Genomic DNA, 13,688 nt, shown 5'->3' on the forward strand with positions numbered 1-13,688 from the left:
CTGAAGGCAGGGAGCCTCAAGGTGCGCCCAGGGAGTGGTGAATGGACCAGTTTGACTGCTGGGGCGCAGGATTTGTCTTGGGAATCAGGGCAGAAAGGCAGGTGCGGGCCAGGGCTGGGTAAACAAGAAAAGGAGTTTGAACCTTGACATGTGCTTACACAGCAGATATGAATATCTGGTTAAGGTTCCAGCCACAGGTGGCAGGGAAGGGTATTTTAACCCGTCTTAGTGGTGTCAAGCCACGTGCCCTCTCACTTTCTTGCAGACTTCCTTATATTCTTTTTCTTTTTTGAGATGGAGTCTCGCTCTGTGGCCCAGGCTGGAGTGCAGTGGTGCGATCTTGGCTCACTGCAACCTCCGCCTCCCAGGTTCAAATGATCCTCCTGCCTCAGCCTCCCGAGTAACTAGGATTACAAGCGTCAAGCGTGCACCACCACACCCAGCTAATTTTTCTATTTTTAGTAGAGACGGGGTTTCACCATGTTGGCCAGGCTGGTCTCGAACTCCTGACCTCAAGTGATCCCTCCTGATCTCAAGTGATCTCCTTGCCTCTGCCTCCCAAAGTCGTGGAATTACAGGCCTGAGTTACTGCGCTCTGCCGAGACTTTCTGATATTCTATTCAGTAAATGTTTGTTCAATTTCTACTATGCATGCAGGAAGCTCTAGAAGCACCTAAGAACAGAAGGACAATGTCTTGCCCTATATAAGCTATTACTTTGGGGATGCTGGGGGTTGAGTCATAAATAATTGCACAGATGGTTGAAATGGCGCGCAGGAGTGGACCCCAGGCAAGGTACACACAAGGGTCACGGTGGCCCAAAGGGAAGTGATGCATTTACTAAAGAGGCTGGGGGTCCACTCCTGGCCCCTCCTTCTTTCACCCCTCCTTGGCTCCATCCCATTTGGGTAAATTGTTCATAATTTTTCTATCATTTACATTGTTGCACATTTCGGTACTGTGAATGAAGGGAGGTGGTGGATTATAGGTGCTTTTTCTCATTTTCAAAATTTAATGCTTCTCAGGTTTTTTTTTTTTTTTGCTTTCTTATGCAGATATGTATATGACAAACACAGCCCATCAGTTCTTGGCTCAGACTATCCTTATTTGCATAAATAAATGTAATTCATGTACATTGGTTAGGAAATTCATGTTGAACATACAGAAACAAAATGGAAAGTAGAAACCTCTGCCCTCCAACACTCTAATTTCTGTTCCCCAAGTTAACCACCATCAACTGTTTCTTGTAAGTCCTCCCAGGATTACTTCCTTGCTGTGTACACACCATCGTGTATTTTTCCCTCCCTCTCTCCCTGTACTCCCACACTTATATGCTTTTAAAATGTGTATACAGAGGGGCCATCTGACACACATTGCTCTGCACCAGAGGCCTCTTTTCTAATGTTAAGGACTCCAGGAAGGAGGAGGAGGCTCACGCTGGCTGGCGGGGGTCAGAGCTTTGTGATTTCAGCAGGGAGGAATGGGCGAAGGGTGCAAAGCCAACAGAAGGGGGGAAATGGAGCAAGCTTTGGACAATTGCTGCTAGGACATAAGCCAGACTGTGGTGAGGTAATGCGTGTGCTTGCTGCTGCAGTTTGTTAAAGTTACAAGACCCTTGGGACTCCAGGGGGTGAGGGGTGGGGGGTGGGGGGTGGGGGGTGGGTGGGTGGGTGGAGTGGGGGAGACTGTTCCATGCAGTGAGACATGGAGTCTAGAGCCCTGGAAAAAAAAGTCTTGCTTTTTGTTTTAGGATAGGCTCTTTATCCTGGTCTGAACGTCTCTGCGTATGGGGAATGAATGTCCACTTTCTGTCTCCTTTCAGGATTATCTTGATTTGACATTTTCTGGTTAGTTTGTCATAAGAGGAGGCACATCTTCAAGTTTAGTCTCTGTTCTTAACTAGCAGTACAACTTTTGTCAAATTATTTATGTTCTCTGGACCATGGTTTCAGTTTCCCTAGACCTGGATGATTTCTGAGGCTATATTCAGGAGTGGTCTCAGAAAATAAAAAGCTAGCAGGATTTTAAGTCAGGAGACTTTGGCCAGTTCCCTTAGCCATAATGTGCCTCAGTTTCCTTAGCTATAAAATGAGATTAATCATGTCCACCCCACAGAGCCGGTGTAATGATCAAAAGAGGAGAAAGTGCTTTATTAACTGTAAGGTACTGAGCAAACATTAATTGGCTAGGAGAATGGTGGAGGCTAGGAATTGCTGGAGTTCTCCAGCAGGCCTCCCAGCTTGCTCCCAGAGCAATGATGACTAAGACATCATTATTTTTCCATTCCAAAATCAACTTTATTGAGGGACAACTTGCATAAAATAAATTGCAGCCATTCCAAGTGTATGGTTCAACGGGCTCTCACAAATGTATATGCACCACCACCTCAGTCAAGATGCAGAGCACTTTCACCATCTAAAAACATTCCCTGGTGCTCCTGTGAATCAATCCCACCTCCAGCCTTAGGGTTTCTGTCCATTTGGGTAAGTTTTATCCTTTCCAGAATTTTATGCAGTCTCTGGACTCTGGGTCTTTCTCTTTAGTACGATGCTCCCAAGATTCATCCTTCTAAGACTCATCCTTCTAAGATCCATCTTTCTGGTTGTGTCCATCAGCAGTTTCTCTTTTTCGATGCTGGGCAGTATTCCCTATAGAGATGCCCTAAGACATCATTTAATAGTAAAAAATCAAACCCCAAAACTCCTCCTTTTGTTCCCCTAGGAACCATAGGCCTCGTAGCAGACAGGGCCTCCCAGAGGGACACCTCTTTTCCCTTCTGACGTCTGGCCCTGTTCTCATTCTGCAGTCAGAAAGGAAAGCCTGCAGAGTCCCTGCAGCCCAGGCTGTGGCTTGTTCTTGCAAACTTGACCTTAACACTACCCTGTTCATATTATTCCCCTTCTACTTCCTACCCAGCTCCTTTCTGACTGAGGATAAGGTGAAATTACACCCAGCCTAGGTCATGGTCTTGTATATCCATAGGCTCTGGTCAAAATGCAACCAACATCACCAGCAGGGTGACCCAGGATGTTGCTAGCAACTACTGAGAGAATTAGTACAAATTAATTTTTTTGACTAGTATTGTCAGAGGCATGTGAACCAGAGCAACTCCATCTTGAGCAGGGGCTGGGTGAAATGAGGCTGAGATCTACTGGGCTGCATTCCCAGACAGTTAAGGCATTCTAAGTCACAGGATGAGATAAGAGGTCGGCACAAGTTACAGGTCATAAAAACCTTGCTGATAAAACAGGTTGCGGTAAAGAAGCTGGCCAAAACCCACCAAAACCAAGATGGCCACGAGAGGGTCCTGGGGTCGTCTTCACTGCTACACTCTCCCCAGCACCGATGACAATTTACAAATGCCATGGCAACGTGAGGAAGTTACCCTATATGGTCTAAAAAGGAGAGACGTGAATAATCCACCCCTTGTTTAGCATGTAATCAATAAATAACCATAAAAATGGGCAACCAGCAGCCCTCAGGGCTGCTCTGTTTATGGAGCAGCCATTCTTTATTCCTTTATTTTCCTAATAAACTTGCTTTTACTTTACTCTATGGACTCACCCTGAATTCTTTGTTGCATGAGATCCAAGAACCCTCTCTTGGGATCTTGATCCAGACTTTTTTCCTGTAACAGTATCAGGTCCCCTAGCAAGGGCCCGCATGGATGGGACCCAAACGACTTTGGTTGGCTGTGTTGGGCCAGCCCAAACTTGCAGGCAGCAAAATCCAGGAGACTGTGTGGGCTGTGGGAGGGAGGAAACGGCACTTGCCAGTACAGCCTTCTGGTGGATTCTGCACATCTTTAATCATAAGCCTAGTTAGGTCCTTCCCTTTCCTTCTTGTCTGTGCTCTTACCTATCTGTTCTCTGATCCCCATTTACCACCAGGCAACAGGGGCGGGGATAATAATAGTTACCACTTATTACAGCACCTACGCAGCTGCCGCATTTCACATACATCGTTTCATTGACTTCTCACACCAACCCTCAGAGGAAGGTATCATTAGTCTCATTTTATAGGTGGAAAAATCTGAGACACCGGGAATTAAAGTAGTTCAAAGTCACTCAACTGCAGAACCAGGATTTAAATCTAGTTCTGTCTGACTCCCAGTCCTGTGGCCTAACCTCTATTCGGGGTTTCAAGAAGCAGAGATGTTAGCAAACACTTCACTTTTGTTTTACTACCCCGCCCCCAACCTGAGAGTAATATCCTGACTTAAAACACCATGGAGTGGATTTGCCTGTTTTTAAACTTTATAAAATGGAATCATCTGATATGCATCCTTTGGTGTCCGAGTTCTTTCATTTACCATTACGTTTGGAAGATGTATTCCTTGATTGTGTGTGGATTCATTCTCATTGCTGTATGGTATCCCACTGTATAAAGAACACCTTATTTTTAAAAACTTCTTGACCTGTGATTAAACAGGTTCAGGTTCTACCCTTGAATTGCTACATTGGGCGACTTCCATGGTTTATCCGGCTTATCTGTGTGTCTCTGAGAGGTTTAATCTTTCCAAACAAAACGTACTTCCTTTTTTTTTTTTTTTTTGAGGCGGAGTCTTGAGCTGTCGCCCAGGCTGGAGTGCAGTGGCGCGATCACGGCTCACTACAAGCTCCGCCTCCCCAGTTCATGCCATTCTCCTGCCTCAGCCTCCCGAGTAGCTGGGACTACAGGCGCCCACCACCACGCCCGGCTAATTTTTTGTATTTTTAGTACAGACAGGGTTTCACCGTGTTAGCCAGGATGGTCTCGATCTCCTGACCTCGTGATCCGCCCGCCTCGGCCTCCCAAAGTGCTGGGATTACAGGCGTGAGCCACCGCGCCTGGCCGTACTTCCTTTTTTAGAGTAGACTTTTGCTAACCCAAATGACTCTCTCTCTTTTTTTTTTTTTCTTTTTTGAGATGGAATCTCACTCTGTTGCCTAGGCTGAAGTGCAGTGGCACGATCTCGGCTCACTGCAACCTCTGCCTCCCAGGTTCAAGTGATTCTCCTGCTTCAGCCTCCTGAGCAGGTGGGATTACAGGTACCTGCCACCATGCCTGGCTAATTTTTGTATTTTTAGTAGAGATGGGGTTTCACCATGTTGGCCAGGCTGGTCTCAAACTCCTGATCTCAAGTAATCTGCCCGCCTTGGCCTCCCAAAGTGCTGAAATTACAGGAGTGAGCCATGACACCCAGCCTCCTAACAACTCTTTAATTGATTAAAAGTATGCAGAGGCGTTCTGTGAGCAGTGCCACAGGTCCCAATTATACACCCCCCCCTCCCCACTTAAACCCTGCATGTTCTCCCTTCTTCCAGTCAGTTTGCTAAGAGGAAGACACCCGATGTTGTTTAGGAAGCTGTCTTCTTGCTAGAAATAGAACTATTTTGAGATAGAGGCGGTTGGAAGTTTTCTCTGAAGTGTCAAAAGCAAAGTTATATTTTAGAAGATTTTAATATTGTCACTTCATAGCCAAGTGATCTTGGGCAAATCACCTAGCTGTTTTGAGCCTCCGCTTCCTCATCTGCAAAATGGGGGACATGATGATAATATTGTTGGTCATAGTATATGAGGAAAGTACAAATATGAGAAAGTGTACAAGCAAAAGCTTCTGGTGGCACTATGCAATTTAAGGATACATGTTTTTTATTTTTGTGTCCTCCCGTACAGGTTTATTTGCAAGATGGTTTTGAGGGAATTAAGGATAAAGTCTGCTGAAAGTAGAACCAACACCTGGATTAAAAGGGATGTTTGGATGAAGCTTCAATCTCAAGAAGAGGCAAGAGAAAACTAAAGAAAAAGGTAAGAGAGCCGGATGTGGTGGCGGGCGCCTATAATCCCAGCTACTCAGGAGGCTGAGGCAGGAGAATTGCTTGAACCCGGGAGGCGGAGGTTGCAGTGAGCCGAGATCGTGCCACTGCACTCCAGCCTGGGCAACAAGAGCAAAACTCTGTCTCAAAAAAAAAAAAAAAAAAAAGAAAAAAAATGCTAAGAGAGATCACTTTCGACCCATTTACATTATGATGCAATATGAAAATAAATACCACTCTAACATTTTCAGGACATATGGCAATTCTCCGTGCGCTGATTTTTTAAAAAAAATCTATCTCTGCAATATTAACATCCTCTAAATCATTCTCTTTGTTTTAGAGACAAGAAGGTAGTTGAGAAGCTGTGAACCTGCATTGCATTCTAGTGGTGGGACACACGGAAGGGGAAGCTGAAGTTGAAGGGTGGATGGTAGTAGCCGCAGGGAGTGAGATGGGCTTGTTTCTGGAGCTGATGGGAGACAAAAAGGGAGTCAAACGGGAATTCACACAGGGTTGTGCATTATATCCAAGTGTGTATTCGGATACAAGCCTTTATCTCAATACCTTCCTTACCCCCATTCTGCACATATTTCATACCAAAGTACAAATAAAACCATTCCCAATTGTTCTAATATTTCATTTGATTTCTTGAGTCATGAAATGAAAATGTGGAGGGGTTAGTCATGTGAAGTGGCTGTGACTCAAATATCTTACGATGATATTTGTGCGTGTCTCATGAGAAATCATTGTGTTTCCACCTGAACTTGTTTGCTTGACTGCCTGAGAAGATAGTGTTGCTAACCTGAGAAGTTAATATGCTGCCTCAATGCTTGGGCAGGCAGAAGTGAGGGAGGGAAAGGAAGAGAACAAATGTGTCTCAGTGAACTGGGGCATGAGAGAAATTTAATAAGAACAGGTTGAGACAAGTGTTAAATACCGGAATCCCCCGGGAGCACAGCGATAGCTTGGTCTGTGTCAAAAAGTGTACTGGTTGGAGCTCAGGAGGGAAAGAGAAAGTGACAAATCAGCCATGTCTTGAAGTCCATTTTAGTTTAGCTAGCCTGCGAGAAGAGAGGGCTGAAATAAACTATCGGCTTTGTCTTCTGCATTAAGCAAGCATCATTTATTTGAAAAACATTCAGTTTTACTTCTAGCTAGGTTAGGAGTTCTTGTAACTTCTACAGAGGGTTGGGAAGAAGATCGGCATAACCCATGCTTACTATTTGAAGTTACTGGTTTTGTTGTCAGGAGGTAATATTATATTGTTGTCTTATAAAAGAAGTATTTGATAAGTATGGGACCTCTTAATTGGGCACAGATTGGATTTCTTTTACATTTTGCTTTGAAGAATTTATTTATAAAGGGACCGTAATAGGGTAATTTATATCTTTTTCTAACAAGTTCTAGTTAGAAAGTATTATAAATCTACTTACCCAGACACAGACACATTTGAACATATAGATAACAACCACCTCTGTTAAGAAATCAATGTACACATTTCCAAATCTATCCCCGAGTTTAGGAGACCCAGGCCATGGGTCATAAAATATGAGAGCCACCTAGTGGGAAAATTTGATAATTGCACCTGTATCTTCAAATTCCGGGTGTGAGAACCACAGATAATTTCTGTTTATAAAATCTTAGAATACCATGGGAATATTTATCAACACGATATGAAAGTGACAGCGATTTTTATATATTCCTATTATTATAAAGATGGTAGGCTCTTAGGCTAGAAAGTAGCTTTCTTAACTTGACCTAGTCATCACAGTGATGATAGACTTTTGACCAGGTGAGGAAGGGAGGGAGGGGTGTGCCACCATGTTGTCTCACTTTTGGGCTTTCTGCTTTGGATACGTACAAAAAAACCAGAAACCAAGTCACCTAGGAGGTGCTGGCTGGGAAAAAAATGGTGCCCACTGTTTGTAGTGTGTCTGTTAAGTTGTAAGCTAGAGAGAGATGCTTACACTCTGATTAACTTTTTTTTATTTTATCAGATTGTTTGAACATTTAATTTATCCTGTTTGCAATCCAAAATAGTTACCTGAAGTTTGCTGTTTTGTGTGTACGTGTTTACTTTTATTGTATATTTATTTTTCTAAACTCTTTGGCACAATTTTCTGGGGGCGTTCAGACTGCCACAATACAAGTCAGGAGAGGGCGTTTTCTTTGTGCTGCCAATTCTGATCATTTAAATTTTGGTTTGTTTGGGTTGTGACTTTTTTGTTTTTGAAGTCTGCGTTATTTGTAACAATTGTACTTATATTTTTCTATATCCTCTAACGCCAGAGTTTTCTTTTTCTCCCCCCTTCCCCCCCACTTCTACATTCACAGTTGAACCATATTATCAGGAAAGGCACCTTGATGAAAAGATCAGGATAGGAGCTCTGACCATTCGTCAGTGTTTTCCCTAGAGTAAAAAAAACAAAAAACAAAACCAAAAAAAATCAAAACAAAACAAAACAAAACCTAAAGAGCGTCTTTCCTCTGTGTATTTTTTTTTTTTTAACATCTCTTGCGTTGCATCAGTAGACAGAACTTCGGTTAGTTTTATGAAATGCAACATCTAACCCCTTGTTTTCTGGGAAAAAGAAACTGCAATGACTTGAAGTTGAGAATGTGGATACTGCCTCACTCACACACACTCATTCTCAGACTGTAAAAAATCCCTCACCCTCCTTCTAGCTGGCAAGCATACAGTACCATGTGGCAAAGGTACAGCGAAGGTTGGCTTGAGACCCAGGCTCCATCTTTCTCCTCAGTAGCAAAGGCCAGGCTGCCTTTTACAACAAAGCACCACAGCTGAACCCAGTCCCTCCTCCTCCCCCAAACCAGGCATTCCACTCGGCACCGGCCAAAAGACAGAAAAGCTACTTCTAGCCTCCCCTGGGAAGAGATAGCTTTCTTTCTTTCTTTCTTTTTTTTTTAATAAGTAACTCCATTGTTTTTCTCTTTTCCAAGATGGCCGATGTTATGGTTTTCTACGAAGTCAGTGCTTACTTAGCTCACTAACAGCGCTGCTGTTGGCGGCTGCGGCTGCTGCTGTGGCAGGATTTTCAATGTGGTGTGTTTTCAAGCCTCACTCACTCACTCATCCTCTCATTCCCAAACATTCAGCATCCATGCACACTCCTCACTTCCAGGTTTTTCAAAAGATTGGAGATTTCCAGTGGGGGTCCTCAGGTTATCATCCCAATGGTAACAGATCAAGCTTGGTTCTTCAGTTTCCTCAGTTCTTTTGTTGCCCATGTAGCAAGGGTTTTTGCTTTGTTAGTCTTCGATCTCCGCCCTTCAGTTAACAATTCATGGATCATTGGCCTAGCTTCTACTAATTTCAGTACATCCTTCCCAAATGCTGTACATAAGTCCCCTATTAGTCCAGCAGCACAAGCTACTACTCCATCTGTATGGTCCTCATCTCCAGCAATGTGGTCAACGAAAGAGAATAAATTCTACTCTGGGTTGTACCAGCATCACATCCGGGTGTACGTTCTCCCGATCCCCCTTTAATCCCTGGACGATTCCGGTATAGGCTTCCAAGCAGCTTTCCCTTAGCTCATTCAGATAATCCATGATGTCATAGTCTGACTTGTCCACCTGGGCTTGGGAGGCCTGCTGAAGAGTATTCAATACAACCTCTAAGTATTTTTTAAACTCTCCACCAATAGCAAGGGCAATATCACCAAACACTGACAGAATCTGCGGCTTCACAGACCTGTGGACGTTCTCATTCCCCAAATTTTCCAGAAGCAGCTGCATCACCTCGTCACAGAAAGGTATGATGTTGGATTGCAGGGCACGGCACAAGTCTCCCACTAAGCCCACAGCTGCCAAACAAACCTGGTACTGAGCATAATTTCTTAATCCAATGCCCAGGAAGGGTTTAAAGGCCTCCATGTACTTGAGGAATTCACCACCCAACACTTCCACCAGTGTGCTAACTGCCATCAGGGCATCTTCTTGTACTCCCCCAGACCCAGCTGTGCTTTGGAACATCCTTAACAGGGAGGCCATAACCACATCAGAGATCTGCAAAGCATCTTGATGTTGCACTTTCCGAAGAACATTCTGAAGAGTTGCACAGAGTAAAGACTGAAGGTCATTGAACTGGATTCTATCGGATGTGCTCTGGATATGTGACTCCATCTGAAGAACCTGTTGCAGTCGTTCCATGATGACCAAAGTCGTTTTCTGGACAGCAGGATAACAATCCTTGGCACTGTTTTTCACAATTTCCATCAGAGATGCATATGCAGAACTCCTCAGGTTGTTCTGATGTCCATCAGGTCTGTCTGTAGTCTCTAGGAGCTTCTGGACTATAAGTTCAAATGAAGAAGACAAGCAGTAAGTAGCTGGTTCTTCCTGATCATCAGCAATGTCTGCAGCTTCATAAGCAGCTTCAGCCAGACTGGAGAAAGCCCAGCACACATTTGAAGCCACTCTGGGTTCAGCACTGAGACCCTCAATCAGACACTGTAGCAGGAGAGCCAAGTAGACATCATTGATGGCAGCTTCAGGAAGCAGCTCACAAATTCTGCCTACAGTCCATGCAGCTGTATCTCGAACAACTACACTGGGGTCTTTCATTAATTCTATTAGGGTGGGCATAGCCTGTATAACTAGTGGTTTGAGCTAACTGGGCTCTGGTCGTTCCAAGATACAACCAAAAGCCATCACTGCTGCATCCCGGTACCGCCAGTCTGGGTTCTTGATGTGTTCTTTAATGAAGGGGAGGACATGTGGGACAATGTCATCTTCACAGCAGGTGGCCAGAAGCATGAGGCACACCCCTGCTGCTTTGCAGGGGTTCCAGTCATCGTCATCATCATTTTCATCCTGTTTAGTTAGTGTCTGTGTGAGGATTGGAACCAGATACTGTAGTGCTCCCTTGGCATAAAACTTGCTGGTGTGCTCAGGGGGCCGTCCTTGTTCTGCTGCCAAATCCATTTCCTCATCACAGACATTGGACCAGAATTCTATCCCTTGTAGAGCCACCTCATCAATGTCACTTTTCATTGCTTCGATTGTGATTGCAAAAAGAGCAGGACCCATATATGTCTCCATGTACTGATAATATAAGGACATTATCTTCACCAGATTCTGTAAAGCAGCCACTCGTACCCTCCTCGTATCTGGACACTGTGTGGCTTCACAGACCACCTGCATAATAAAGTGCCTTTCAGACTCTTTATCAAAGTTTGCTTTGGTGAACTCCAATGAGTTCAGGAGTGCATTAGTAGCAGCTAGCTTCACATTATTACTAGGCTCTTCTTTCCTCATCCCCTGGATTATGGCAGTCAGAATCTCATTGGATTTATCTTGTAGCTGCTCTGGGTCTATATCTTGGCAAATATAACCGATGGCTTCTAATGTCGACTCCTTCATGTGCTCTGTGCTGTTGGGGTTTTTGACATTGGCCACCAGCTGAAGAATGAGTTCTGGCCACTGGTTTACTGGGATCTCTGCACAAGCAATACCAGCCACACACTGTGAGGCAGAACTAGGCCGGTAAGTTTCTGTGCCCAATGTCTGCAAAACATAGTTCTTGACTTCTCGTCGAGCATTAGCATCAATAGCAAGCCACCTCTGCTGATATTGTGCCTTGATATCTGGATCTTTAGATGTCAAAGAGTTCTTGATTTGTAGACCAGCTGCAACTCTGGCAACCTGTGTCCTGGATTTGCCAGCACTCTGGACAGTTCCACAAGGAAAGTGGGCAGGTTCTCCACGGCCCCACGCTCCAGGAACTTCTGGGCCGCTTCCAGCTCCAGCCGATCGGGAGACACGGTCTTCTCGAGGATGGTGATCAGCTCCATGGCGGAGGTGGCGGCGGCGACTCCTCCTAAGACGAGGGCCCGGCCTTTCGGGCGGCGGCTCGAACTGGGGATGGGGGTTGGGGGTCTGGTGGGAAGGGAGGATGGGGTGGGGGGCGGGGGTCACCACAAGCCCATTCACCACCTCTGTCTGGGTAGTTGCTCTGGCTCCCCTTCCTCTCCTCTTCCCTTACTTCCTCCCTCCCTTTTTTTTTCTTAAGAGATGAGCTCTCACTATGTTGGCAGACTGGTCTTGAACTCCTGGCTTTAAGCAATCCTTTTTTTTTTTTTTTTTTTTGAGACGGAGTTTCACTCTTGTTGCCCAGGCCGGAGTGCAATGGCACCATCTCGGCTCACCGAAACTTCCACGTCCCAGGTTCAAGCGATTCTCCTGCCTCAGCCTCCCAAGTAGCTGGGATCACAGGCATGTGCCACCATGCCTGGCTACCTTTTTGTATTTTTAGTAGAGACAGGGTTTCTCCATGTTGGTCAGGCTGGTCTGGTCAGGCTGGTCTATGAACTCCCGACCTCAGGTGATCCACCCGCCTCGGCCTCCCAAAGTGCTGGGATTACAGGTGTGAGCCACCGCACCTGGCTCTGATTAAGTCTTCTTACACTGAAGCTGCTGTGTTGTCTGAACAGAGCTTCAATTAAGAAGTGACTGAAGCTTTTCCCCTCCCTCCCTCCCTTCCTTTCTTCCTTCCTTTCTTCTTTGTTTCAACAGTTCTGGGGAAGTACTAAATATTAGACCAAAATTAAAACCTGATACCCACGGTACTGAGTGTTTGCTTAGAAAGTTCTTGTTTGTTTTTGAGAAGCACTAGGAGTTAATGGAATGGGTATTTAGTAGCCTTTGGATTCTGTAGACTCCTAGCTTTCTGCCTCCTATGTGTAAGGCCTTGGACATTTCTCTTAACCTCTCTGAGACTGAGCTTCTTCACATGCAAATGGACTCATTTACCTTCCAGGAGCACCTCTGTGGGAGGGGGATGCACCATGTGAAAGGGGTAAGCCCTAAGGTGGAGGCAGAAGCAAGTGGTCAAGGGAATACAGGAGGCTAATTTTGACAGGAACAGTATGGGAAAAGGTGGCCTTTGTGTTGAGCCTAGTAGAATGACTTCAGTAGGCAGTTTTTATTCATTCATTCAACAAAAATTTATTGAGATCTTATTATGAGTCAGACACTGTTCTAAGTGCTGGGGATATACCAGCAAACAACAAAATAGAAAAAAAAAAAACAACCCAAACCCCACCCTCCCTGAGCGTACATTCTAAGGGGAGGAGCCAGACAGTACATAAAAAAACAACAAAATACATTCTTCAGATGGTGAGACATACTGGGAGAAAAATTAAAACAGGGTTAAGGGAATAGGAATTACATAAGGAGGGCTCTATTGTACAGATATGGTAACTTTTGAGCAAAGAATTGAAGGAGGGAAAGAATGAGCTACAAAATTCATGGGAGAGAAGAGCAATCCAGGCCAAGGAAACAGCCCTAAAGCCCAGGACAGGCATGCATGGGGTTAATGGAAGGACAGGGAGGCCAGAGCTTTAGGAGGGAGATGGTCATAGGTGTTGGATGGGGAGCAGCACACCTAAGGCCTCCCAGGCTATTTCACAGATTTTTGCTTTGACTTTGAGTGAGATGGAAACCATTAGAGGGAGTCCAGTGAAAGGAGATGCATATTCTCTGACTTACCTTTGAAGAGATCAACCTGCCCAGCGTGCAGAACACAGATGGGGCAAGGCAGGGGAGGGCTGAGGGCAGAAGCATGGGTAGGTTAGGAGGCCGTTGTCTTAGTCTAAGTAAGAGATGAGAGGGCTTGAAGTGGGGTGTCCAGGACTGTGCAGGGGCTGGGGAGAGTCAGCTGTGCAACAAATGTTTCAGGCCCACACAAGCATCAGCTCGATACCTGTATGAAATGGGAAAACGGCTTTTGTCCAAGGAATGGCGTGCAGGGTGGTGTGACTGGCTGAGTTGGGCTAAAGAGGGGGGACTGGGAGATGGGCTAAGGCTGGAGTCAGCCTCAGTGACCAGACTAGACTCTGAACTTTCTTCCCTATCTAACCTGGAACCA

At 45.2% G+C, this 13,688-nt stretch overlaps 1 protein-coding gene and 1 long non-coding RNA gene across 2 annotated transcripts in view; one reads left to right on the forward strand and one right to left on the reverse strand.

Annotated features, from left to right (window-relative positions):
• LOC129060507 (uncharacterized) overlaps positions 1–13,688 on the forward strand; it is a 120,147-nt gene that overhangs the window by 4,233 nt on the left and 102,226 nt on the right. The window contains exon 3 of the long non-coding RNA XR_010140946.1: positions 5,658–5,789. This is a non-coding gene — a long non-coding RNA (uncharacterized LOC129060507). The remainder of the gene's footprint in view (positions 1–5,657; positions 5,790–13,688) is intronic.
• LOC100456974 (importin subunit beta-1-like) lies at positions 8,687–11,632 on the reverse strand. The gene is given in 3 exon segments (XM_054559941.2): positions 8,687–9,241; positions 9,243–11,472; positions 11,475–11,632. Coding segments are annotated over 3 exon segments (2,607 nt in total). The 5' UTR covers positions 11,614–11,632; the 3' UTR covers positions 8,687–9,003.

This window comes from Pongo abelii, chromosome 6 (genome assembly GCF_028885655.2).
Source record: "Pongo abelii isolate AG06213 chromosome 6, NHGRI_mPonAbe1-v2.0_pri, whole genome shotgun sequence".
In the NCBI taxonomy this organism is placed as follows: domain Eukaryota; kingdom Metazoa; phylum Chordata; class Mammalia; order Primates; family Hominidae; genus Pongo; species Pongo abelii.